Raw genomic sequence first — 12,372 nt, 5'->3', positions numbered from 1 at the left:
GAGATGCTTCTGTGGATCAAATTACATGAAAGCCTTTGCAAATAGTTTTTCACCTTCACTTGGCAAATACAATCCCTGAGATCAGTTACTTTTTCTAAGGTGGCAAAATATTTCCCTCTTCAAATTCTATTTTTCCTCTTTCATCCTTTCACTCAATGCAGTGTGTGTTCTTCTAGAGGTTTTGAAATGTCAGATATTTGAATAAATACCCTCATTTCACTATCTTTCAATGTGAAGAAGTCACACTGAGTAGTATGATACACAATAAAGAATTTATTTATTTTTACTCTCCAAAAGTTTAGCAAAAAAACCTCAGCTCCCTGTGTTCTTTAACTTGAAAAAAAGAGTCATTTCCCAGAGTTCAGAGACCTTCAGAGATTGGTGCAGATCCAGTTCATATGTCCTTCTGCTTGTAGTCATCCGCCTGCTCCAGGGCTCATTTGGCAGATGGTTATATTAATACATACAGTCTGAATTTTTTTCTACTAAGTGAAAGTTTAATTGGAGCAGAAGAATAAATGAGAATAGCTGTAAAAAAATTAGAAGGTGATAGTAAATTCTCCCGGAGCAACCTTTATGTAGGGTCTCATGTCATTGACTGTGTCTGACTGTAGTTCTTTCAATAACTTCATAATATATCTCAGAAACATGTGGTATTTTTGAATGGACAGGTCAATCAATCTTTCAGTCTCAGCAATGAATTTTTCATAGTAATCAGAGAGTTGGTCTGAAAAATCCTGTAGTTTATATATGAACTGCTGGTGGTAATCAGAAATGATTTCCTTCATTGTGACAGCCCAGCTTTTAATTATTTCCTGAGCCCTGGAAGAAAGCTGTGCAATCTTCTCTTTCCCTTTTCCATCTGCATCAGCAAGGATGCTAAGATATTCCTGGATATCCTCCTGCACAAATTGTTCAACTTGACTTGAGAGTTGGGAAGCGAAGTCAGTAGCACTGACAGTGTATTTGGAATGGAAATCTTTAAGGACATCTACTAGGTTCTTGATCAGGTTGATGACCTTTTCTTCAAGTTCATAATATTTCACTGTCCAGCCAACCATACTTGGATCAAAATACTCTTTGCGAAGAGCCTTTATGTACTGATGGAGCTGCTGTAACTCTTGAGAAGCTTCCCAAAGTGTGTTTTGAATAAATTCATTAAGCATACCAAATGGAGAGTCTAGGTTTTCTTTCAGGAGTCTAAAACCCAATGGGGCATAAATGTTGAAAGTTGTGTTGATGTTCTGCTGGATATCATTAATGAAATCAGCCAATTTCTTCTCCTTTAAGCGTGTAAGTTCTTCTTCTATCTCTTGGAAAATGCCTTCTAGAAATATCTGAAGTTCACTTAGAATCTCTGTAATATTGATAGAGTGGAGGTCACTAAGTGCCTTTTGGACATCTTGTGATAAAGATTTCAACTGCTCCCCATACTCTGAGACTACATCTGTTAGTTGATACTTCACCGAATCAAAAGTAAATTTAATCTTTCGGGCCTTGTTTAGTTTAGATTTCTCCATCAGGTCTTGGAAATAGGAAAGCAGTATTTCTAACCCACTATGGATCTTTGAATATATCTGAGACAGTACCTCCCCTACCTCTGTCATGACCATGTTGCAGAGCTCATCTCCAGTGTAGTTCCTGGCTCTTCCTGGCAGCTGGAATCTGGTGAACTTAAGGGACTTGATCAATGAGTCAACTGCACGCTTGACTGTCACATTGTATTCCTGAGTGACTCCTATTACGCTGTCAAACACCTTATTCCGGAGTCCTTGGAAATCACCTTGATCCTCCTGAGCCAATAGTTTCTGGTATAGACTCTGGGCTCTGTCCTTCCACTGCTGGTAGGTTTTAGTGGTACCTCTGGCTATTTTTCGGAGTCCCCTGTCCACCTCATCAATCTGCCTCACGGCCCCTTGATACGCCTGATCCGCACTGTTCTGCAAGCCTTTCCTCAATTTTAAAGAAGCATCTCTCAGGTCGAGTCCAGTGTACTCCTGATGGTACTTGTTGACATAGTCATAAAATGCCCCCGTGGCCTTGGGCACATTGTCTTTGAGAGAGCGGAGCAGTTCGGACACTGCTTCTTCTTCCCAGTTAGCTTTGATCTGCACGTCCTCATCTGATTCCAAGTCTCTTTTTTCAATTTTGAATATGTTGAGTTTTTTATCTGGAGAGGACTAAAACCAGCAGGAAAAGGATGAAAAGAACATGTTTTCAGTTATCTTGACTACATAATATACTATACTAAAACTTCATTAGCAGTTAAAAGTAAAGATCAGAAGATCTTTCATATTCTGGATGGCGGTTTATCTTTCATGTGTCAGTTCATGTGTTTGTCTTACGGTTAAACAAATCCACTCTTGTTTGTTCTTCTTTAATACATGCCCCAGAAAGGATAAAATCATGTAAGGCATTTACACAGTGACATTTAACATTAAAGCCTTTCTGGGGCTGAAGATCAGAAGAGAAGGAGAAGGAGGAGAAGGTGGAAGAGAAAGAGACCGGAAAGGACTAATTAAGAGAAAGGAGAAGTAACAAGATAGAAAAAAGTCCAGAGCCCATCAGCAGAGATCTAGAAGACCAATATCAAAAGCCATTTATCCTTCAGGGCTGTGACAAACTTTAGTAACAGAATGTGATTTTTCTTCTCCTCAACCAATGGCATCTTTGATTTAATCCTGGCAGAGCATGTAAAGTATGTGAAAGAAATTTGGCATATCTCATCTAATATTTCTATTGTGCGGAAGAATTTTGAAGCCTCACATACTCTAGAAACTGTCATCAAACTGTACTCAGGATGTGGCAGAGTTTGTTCAGATCTAGGTGATGAGGTATGACCCTTACCTTTCTTTTTTTTTTTTTAGTTGTTTAACCAATTAATATTTTTATTTTTAGTTGATTTACAATGTTGTGCCAATTTCTGCTGTACAGCAAAGTGATCCAGTCATACATATATACATTATCTTTCTAGAGTTGCCCAAATGTAATAAAATAGTAGTGGTAGTATGAGGTCATGTGTGCATCCAATAAAATCAATAAAAGACTCCTAGTGCTTTCTGGAAAATAGTTTCCCAGAAGAGAACTTCAACCTGCTCATTGCTTGTGTTTTAGTTAGGGACAGTCCTGAGGTAAGACTCTGTATGGACTCAAATTTATCTGCCTGTCTTTTCTCTTCGCTCTTTGGGTGTGTAACCCACTAGATGGGACTCACCTGAGGGCGGTAGTAGAGGTTTGATTTCAATGAGGTATTAATGTTTTCCTGTTCTAAGGCCACAGTGCCTATGGCTGGGGAGGCTAGTGAGGAGAAGAGATGGTTCTTGCTTTGTTGGTAGCGCAGATAAACATCAGTTAATGTTGGGCTTGTGATGTTAAGGATAATCTTTCCATCCCAGTATCTGAAAGCAGAAAAGCAGATGGACCATCATGAAAGTGGCATGGAAAGGACAAATATCACAACAATTGAAAAAGACATGCAGATAAAAGTTTCAGAGTTCCCATCGTGGCTCAGAGGAAATGAATCTGACTAGCATCCATGAAGTCACAGGTGTGATTCCTGGCATTGCTCGGTGGATTAAGGATCTGACGTTGCCATGAGCTGTGGTGCAGGTCACAGACACCTTGGATCTGGCGTTGCTGTGGCTGTGGTGTAGGCCAGCAGCTGCAGCTCCAATTCGACTCTTAACCTGGGAACCTCCATATGCTGCAGGTGTGGCCCTAAAAAGACCAAAAAAGAAAAGAAAGAAAGAAAAGTTCCATACTCAAGTCCATGATATTTGCCATTTTCTTCATATTCTGCACTAAGGTCACGATGTGCAAATGATCCTTTAGTCGAACAGACTAACATGCCATCTTCAATTTTGTGTGTCCCCACAACTGTATGGGAGAGATTTTATATTTCATTAGATTAATAACTGTAGGACGTAAACATTTTCCTTGTGAAAACAGAATTCTATCTTAATTAAGTGTATTATATGTTTGAAACATGAAGTCCTCATTAAAAAAATAGTTAAGGAGACATTATTAGTCCTAAAATGATTACAGAAAAATCTATTTTCTCTGAATGTATTCCTCTAGATTATCAGTAGGTTTTCATCAGGACAGTTTTTGCATGTGGGTTATGTATGTAGCTCCTTTCCTCTTCTCTTAAATTTTGCTATAGGGAGCAATTTTGCCTCTAGTCATATCTGAATACCTAAGTTATTTATTCACAACTCTTGCTGAAGAAATTCAGCATGTAGGAGAGGGGTCAGGAAATTTCCTTACCGTTTAGGTCATATTCCAGGAACTGAATGGTGGAGCTGCATGTGGAATCCAGGAATGTTTCAACACGATCTTCTTTGTTTTTCAAACCAGCACTCCAAGTGGCATTATACAAGGGAGAGGCCACTCCAAAACGTGCAGTCAGTGTTCCAAAGGAAGGCAGGGAAATTCCAGCAGGCACAGAAAACTTAATGGAAGGAATCTCAATAGTCTGTTCAGGCATGGTGACAGTCGGTACCTCAAAGTCTGCAATGTAGCTGGCCACCACATCTAGGTCCAAGACAGCACTCCCAACTGAAATACTTTTTGGAAGGGTGAAGGGGGACACAGTTAACTGATATGCAGGCACAGTTACCTCAAAAAAGGGAACCGAAGAGGTTTCTGGATTAGAATATTGCGTTAACACATCAACTTTGGGGAATTTCACTTTGGGTAGTGTTGGTATGTTGAGCGAAAATGACGAAGTACTTAGCTTCTTGTAGATTTTTATTTCACTAAAGTCAAGCGTGTAGGATGGAAACCGAAGATCTGTAAATGGGACTTGGAAAGCAGGTGTGACATGGGCGGATTTTAGATTATTTAGTTTTAGTCCAGGAATAATGAATTTATCAGTCAGTTCTTGCACGGGTATAGAAACAGGATAAGCATTGGGGTTTTTGGTGTATACAAGGGCAGTTGAAGCACGGAGATACTGTTTCCTATTAATGCTGGTGGTGACATCCAACTTTAGGAGGTCCCACAAGCTCATGTCATAAACTGGTAGGACAGTATATTTGAGGAACGACAGGTAACCTTCTACAGAGCCTGAGATGTCAAAGCGTGCTTCTTCTTTGTCATTGGAAAGCTGTAGATTGTTCTGGAGAGACCCAGAATGAACCTGAACCTGACTTTTCCAGCTGATTTTCTGGTTCTCAGTGTTAGCATTCAGGGATACCTCCTGACTAAGATAATGGATATTAAGGAGGGAACTGGGCTGACGTGTATGGACCTGAACGAGGGCTGCTATATTCCACGGGGAGAGTTCCAGGGTGGCTTTGCTTGTATGCTCTCCAGATGTTAAAATGAGGCCCTCCAGCTGTAAGTGGTTTTTTGTATGGTGTTCCCAGATGGTGTATATGCGTAGAAGAGTGGCTTCTCCAGCAAAATTTTCTTTTACTTCAAGGTTCCAGATATCATCAACTTTGGAAGCCCCTTGAAGCTTCACAGAAGATCGAGTACCCTTGGAATTCACATAAGTGCTGGCCTCACTGGCAAGAGACCCTGAATATACCCGTGAAAGGATGGAACCCTTGACGTCTCCTTTGGTAGACATCTCAATAGAAAAGTAAGAGGTAAGGCTTTCTAAGCTGAGCTTGTGATCAACTGCCCCTGCGGCAGTAGAGTGCAGCTTGGGGGAATTGAAATCATACTTTAATTCAATGGATGAAGAGATGGTAGGTTTTGATTTGGTGTTTCCTTTAAGTTCTTGCTTGAAATTCATTCTCAGAATTGGAAGTTGGACTCTTGCAGTTGTTGTCAACGATGCATCCACATTTTTCTTGGTGAAGCTAATGGTACTGTCATGATTACCTTCCATGAACTTATTACTCAGAGACAAAGCTGTGGCTAACTTTAACCCTCTCTTTCTCATCAAACTTGAGGTGCCCTCTAATTTGTATTGCAGGGCGTCAATAACAGAAGAAGAGAAAGTAAGAAAATGAGCAACAATATTTGACTGGTTATAAAGTCCGACATTGGTATTCAGTGTGATGACACTTGATTTAAAGGAAAAATCATAGGTAATATTGCCCATGGCTGGAATCAAAATTTTGTTTGAGGTACCTGATACCGCCAACTCTGGAAGAGAAATCTGAAGAATATTCCTAGGCACATCAAGGGCTGGCAGCTCTAGGAACTGCAGGCCTAAGGTGTATGAGGGCACGGAGATGCCAGAACCCAGAATGATGATGTTTGGGGTGCTAATCTCTTTGGGGATCACATAGCCAAATGTCAACATCTTCACTGTGAATGGAGACACTTCAATGTTGATAACTGGAATAGTGTAGCCAGGAATTTGAAAGGTCCTGGGTTGCTGGTCGAGGGGTTTTTCAACCTTGTACTTATCAAATGTAATTTTTATTTCATTATAGGATTCAGTAAAAAAATCTAATGCCTTGTCCCTGACTGTCTCAAAATGCCTGTTGAAGGAATTGATGTTTCGATTGATAAATGCATAAAATACGTCCAGAGGATTTGGGATGGAATGCTTGTCTTTGTTTTTCTTATACTGAGCCTTAACACTTAAATCAAATGATTGCTTTGTTGTTTTCAAGAATTCCTTCAAGCCTGTCTTTTCCCATAAGGAGATATCTTTCACCTGGGGAACTGTGAGCCTTGTGTAAGGTAGAGTCATTTCAGGGATTGTTAAAGGAATGTTTAGGAAATCCAGGTTGGCTTCTCCATTTATTCCTATGTGGGCCTCGGTGCTTCTCTCATTGTTTACAGCAGAGAAATTTTGATTGTACTTATACTGATTGAACCTGGCACTCGCTTGCCAACTTGCTTGCTGAGCACTAGGACTCAGAAGCAGTGCATAGTTATTCAGGAAGTCTATCTTCCCTGTCAATTTTAATGGAAAACTAACTCTCAAATTCCCCTCATTGATTGTGGATGCAGTAATCTCAAGTGGCTGTGCTGAAAAGAAAAGAGAATTTTTCAAAGTTCCAATAACTTTTCCATTTAAATGAGCATCATGGTTGCCAGTTATCTCTGCTTTCCTTTCTCTAGGTAGGACCATGCCTTTAGCAGTTAGGACACTGCGGCCCACGTACTGACACTCAGCTTGTGAGTGGATTTCAAATTTGGAAAATTTGAGGAAGGCAGATTCATACACCATACTTTGGTTTACTCTTAGGTGTTTGCTTCTGATCTCGTTAGACAATCCAAAGGAAGTAATGGGTCCTTCCACAGTAAAGCTGATTTGTGACTCATGCGTTCCCTCGTCCGAGAATCTGTGGCATGCCAATTTCCAGGACCCTTTCCCAGAAGAACGCCATGCTATGTGGCTAGCTTCCAGCAGGGTTTTGATTTCACTGCGCAGGTCGGCCTGACTTGAGAAGTCCAGTTTGGGGATGTTCAATTCGTGGAAGTACTTTGTGTTGCTGTTCAGGGTAAGCTGATTATTTACCTTGAGGAGCACATCATTACTAAGTTTCAGTGTATTTTTTCCTGTGTATAAACCTGCCACAGTGTTTGATTTTCCCTCAATAGAATTTCCAACAAATAGCACTTCACTGCCGTGCTCTGTTTTCAGGTACTTGCTGGAGAACCTCACAGATTCCTTCAGAACTAGCGGATTGATCTCAGGGTCTGAAAGTTGTGCATTTGCTTGAAAATCAAAATTAAGAACTTCAAATTTAGATTCTCCTTTGGCAGTGAAGGAAGCCTCCATCTCTGCCGTGTTCTCTGAAGTAGTTATGTTCTGAATGTTAGCATTTGCCTCTAATATGAGAAGGGGAGACTGGATTTTCAAAATGCCGTGCAGCTTGCCAAAAGCAGGTACTTCAACTGTGTGTGGGATGTGGGGAAGCTGGAATTCTGGTATGTGAAGGTCAGAAACTTGGAAATCTGTAAGGTTGAGGTTGGGGATTACAAATTCTGGAATTCTGATTTCTGGTAAATACAAGTCTGGTAGAGTGATTCTAGCAAGCATGGTTTCTACCCCATTCAGATCCCTCAGGTATACTTCCGGGACTGGCCACTGCAGCTCACTGTTAAGCATTTGATCAATGGTTCTGATGATCTTTGCTTTTATTTCCACCAAGTCAATTGTAAAGGAGGGGACGTGGAAGGTATTGAGGACAGTAAATTCTGGCGTGGAAAACCTGGATGGGATTTCGATGTCTTTCAACTTTTTGAAGTTTATCTGTACCGATGGAATCTTCAGATCTGTCAGAGGGACGATGAAGTCAGGGGTCTGATATGTGGCCTCCTGAAGAGCACGGAGACTGACTTCAAAGGCAGGTAGGGTCCCAAAGGTGGTCTGGATTTCAGGAACAGTGAACCCTTGTTCTACCAGTGCTTTCAGGTTTTTGGCCCAGTCTTGGATAGAATACTGCTCTGCAAAGTCAGTAAGGTTCTTAGCAGCGAGATCCCACCAGTCAGAGATGTAAGTGACAAGCGTGCTGTAAACCTGGCCAACCAGGAACAGGTATCGCTGGATTTCCTGCTGCACGTCCATTTGATACATTCGGTCTCGTACATCTTCTAGGGTCTCGTGGAATTTGGCTTTCATGTGAACTATGGGTGTTGAACTTAGAGTTCCCTGTAACCAATCAAAGAATAAGGTTATTTTGGTGGCCTTTAGGTTTTCCAGATGGACTGAGATCAAGGCCTTGATGTCTTCTGACAACAGTTTGAGTGCTGTAAATTTCTGTGGAAGTTCTAGAGCCTGAATTTTGCCGTTGATTCTTTGAGTCACCTCATGAAGGTTCTTATTGGTTTCATCTAAAAAATGGTGGTAATCAAATGACCTTAATCTCTTTACCAACATGTCAAGGAATTTGTTTACTTCTTCAATTAATTGTTGGAAAGACAATGCTTCAAGCTGCTTGAGAGTGTCATCAATAAACCAGGTCAGTGTCTCAAGAAGATCTTGTATCTTGACTTGTTGTAGGATACTGCTTAGTTTCTGAACAGTCTCCTGCAGCTTATATTGGTGGGCCAAGTGCACTGAATTGTCCATTAAAACCTGAATGTGTTCATCTATTTTGTACATCTTAATTAACTCATGGACCATGGCTCTGAATGCATTGATTTCCTTAGTTACTTCAAAATCTTCAAAAAGACTTTTAACACAGTATTTGACATGCTCAATAACTTCCTTTATTTCTTGGAATGGTATTGTAGTTCTCAACTGATCTAAAAGCACTCTGGCATCAATATCTTCAACCTGTTGTTTTAACTTCTCAGCAAGGTGCTGAATGTCTATGTTCTGAATCTGGGCCTTGAGTTGTTGCAGTTTTTCTTGTATCCAGAGTCTGATTTGATAATTAATATTCACATTTTGAAACCAAGATGCAGTACTGCTTCTAGTTTTGTTAAAGCCAATCTTTTCAATAAACAAATGCAGATCGTGGATTTTTTTTACTAAATTTACATGGATATGATAACGTTCATCAAGAATTTTCAATGTTGCAATGATTTCATCAATAATCCTAGCAATAGCTGTCTTAAAATCATGTAAATCATAATTATCTTTAATATACTGATCAAATTGTATCACATATGTTTGTAGCTGAGTTAGTTTTTCATTAAGGTTGATTTTGGCATTGTCTAATGCAATTCGTACATCATTTTCTGTAATTCTATAATCTTCCATGAAATCACTTAGTTTCTTTTTGGCACTCAAAACTTGTCTTTCCCAACTGAATGTACTCAGATAATCATTAACTTGCTGTGGGAATTTGTCCAAGGCTGCTCCATATTTCCTCATGGGTTGATTAATGTTGATGTGTTTCAATTCTCTCTGTATAGCTTCCAGTGCAACTATACCAACTAGGCGAGTCTTCTCAAAGTATTCTGGCAAGATGTTAAAGAATGGCAGGTTGATGGTATGATGATTTTGATTCTTATCATATTTTACAGAAGCAACAACAGTGAATTCTTGGGGCTGGTCCACAGTATCCCTCATTTCTAAAGCATCAATTACATTGATGGGCTCACTGAGTAAGAGCGGCACTGTAATTGTGGAGTCCAGCACAGTGAGGTCAGCTAGGCCTCGTCCATTGAGCTCAACACCAACTTTGTCTTTAGTGTTGTAGGCATCAAAGTTCTGGCTGTATTCATTTTGGTTCAACTGGGTCTTGAGTTTCCAGGTGCCTGTCTGCTCGGCCAGAGTGAGCAGGGCACTGACTTTGTGATCCAGAGCAGTATTCATGCTCCTCCTGGACAGGAGATGGTGACTTGTGGATCCTTTGTAATCATGAGAGAAAGTAAATGCCAGAGGTTCAGCTTTCATCAGGAATTTGCTATACAGCTGCCCAGTGTGCTGTCCCCAGAGAATCAGTTTCCCATTGCCACTTGTATGTGTGTCGACGGTTATTGTGAATGGGGCCATTGCAGAGTGGAAAACATTGCTGAAATGCAGTGAGTCGGAATTGTAGTTTGTACTGATATCAACCGTTGAAGCTAGCCCAGCGATGTTTGTGTTGAGCCGATGGCTAAACTCTGTGCCCTGAACCTTAGCTATGGTGTCTGCTTTATAACTTGCTGATAAGTCAGCATAAGAAAGAGTGTAGATGTGCTTTATTTCATTATTTTCATAGGCTCCTTTTATGGTCCCACCCACATTCAGCTTTAGAGGTTCTAGTCGTAAATTTCCTTTGTTGGTCATATCCAGAGTGTTGAATTTCAAGTCATTGTTTAAGGTAGTTACCAGAGAATAGGGCTGTAGCTGTAGATTAAAATTTTGCTTATAAAACTTGTCAGAGCTATAAATGTTGTCAAGTTTGGAAGAGAAGTCCAGTGATAACCCTGCAATATTCAGACTATTTGAGTAGTCAAGTTTCATTTCAGCATAGGAGCCCATCATGTCATTTGAAAGCTTAAGTCCCTCCTGGTTGATTCTGAAGTTGAAAATGTTTTTGCTGTCGACACCCAGAATCATGGCCTGGTAAGCACTTCCCAGTGATACCTCTGCGAGGGCAGCTTTTCCATCTAGACTGAATTTTGCATTGTGTTCCCTGAAGCGGCCATTTGTTGTTAATTTCAGAGATGCCCCAGAGAGGCCGAGCGCGGTGTTGAGTTCATTCTCCAGCACCAGGGGACTATACTTCAGGTTGGTCGTTGCACTGGTAGATAGTCCATCTTGGGTAATTCTTAGTGTTGCCTTGTGAGCCCCACTATTAATTTTGTCAGTGCCCAAGATGTCAGCATTTAATTCAAGACCATGGGAGTTCAGTGATCCAGAAAGAAGGGTGAAGAACCTCAGTGCCTTGTAGTTAGCCTGATACTCAGAACGCAGCAGTGCACTTTGTTTAGAGAAGGTCAGGTCCACCTTGTTGGAAGTGGCGAAGTCCTCATACTTCCCATTGGTGTCAGATTTCAGACTCAGCTCATAGTTCTCATATTTCAGGGAAGCAGTGTTTTTCATAAGGCCCCCTTGCAGGTCAGAGGTGGAGGTGAGGGAGACGGTTCCATCCTCATATCTTCCTGTTATCTGGTTGGTGCCCTGGAGATAGGACGAGTTAAATCTCAGGTTGGATTCTCCACTTAGTCGGCCAGTGGTAGGATCCTTCTGGTAAGACAGGTCGTATGTGCCCTTAGTGTAGAATGAAGAGGCTCTAAACTGGCCATCAATCTTGACTTCTTTGACATACACATGCTGTTTCTTTTTTGAGTCCAAATGGACTGAAGCAGATATCTGTGGTCCCCAGGCACTAGATGTGTCGAAGGTAAGCAAACCTTTTGAGGCTGGATTATTTCCGGTGTTTTCTGTGTAACTGAATCGGACATTTGAATCCAGAAATTTGTGGTGGAAAGACCCATCACCTGATAACGTAAATGCATTCCTGCGGTCACACGTGGTTTTTCCAGATCCTGGCATAAACATCAAAACACATTGGTTAAGTGAGGTAATACATTTCCAAAAAAACTTATATGTTGAAAGTCCTTCAATAATAAAGTCCCATCAGTCTGGGCCAGTTGTACCACAGTCTCCCCCATCTGCAGCATGAGCATAAAACCTGATAGCTGAAGGCATTCCTCTAGGAAGCCTTCCCTAACCACCACAGACTTTGTTGGGTTCCCCTGCTAAATTCCTCCACTGTACCTTATACACTATACCCTGTCACAGCATCTCTCACAATGAATTCGAGTTACCAGTTTATCTGTCTGTTTTCTCTCTTATTTGGTAGTAGAATACTTGATAGATATTTTGTGTTTAACAAATATTTCTAAAAGAAGGAAGGGAGGAAGAAAAGGAGGAAGGGAGGAGGGGAAAAATATAGGCTTCCAAGAAGCAAGAAAAATATCTGTAAGAAAGCCCAAGTATTTCCCTTCCTAGAGGAGGCTATCCCACTGGTACGTGCAGTGAATTAGCTCTGTGCACCCACTCCTTGAGCACAGCTC

The 12,372-nt window shown here is 40.9% G+C and overlaps 1 protein-coding gene across 1 annotated transcript in view; it reads right to left on the bottom strand.

The window, feature by feature from the left end:
• Positions 1–253: 253 nt before the first annotated feature.
• The window catches only part of APOB (apolipoprotein B), a 40,223-nt gene continuing 28,104 nt past the window's right edge, over positions 254–12,372 (bottom strand). Inside the window, 4 exon segments of the mRNA NM_001375388.1 lie at positions 254–2,180; positions 3,215–3,398; positions 3,762–3,876; positions 4,267–11,841. Of these exon segments, the coding sequence (NP_001362317.1) occupies positions 540–2,180; positions 3,215–3,398; positions 3,762–3,876; positions 4,267–11,841 (9,515 nt within the window). The 3' untranslated portion in view covers positions 254–539.

This window comes from Sus scrofa, chromosome 3 (genome assembly GCF_054392235.1).
Source record: "Sus scrofa isolate SSC_HxYL_T2T_F1_AM1 chromosome 3, Sscrofa_HxYL_maternal_Yorkshire_Landrace_v2.0, whole genome shotgun sequence".
Taxonomy (NCBI): Eukaryota; Metazoa; Chordata; class Mammalia; order Artiodactyla; family Suidae; genus Sus; species Sus scrofa.
Note: the sequence above shows the minus strand (reverse complement) of the source record. Positions and strands in the feature narration are given on the sequence as shown.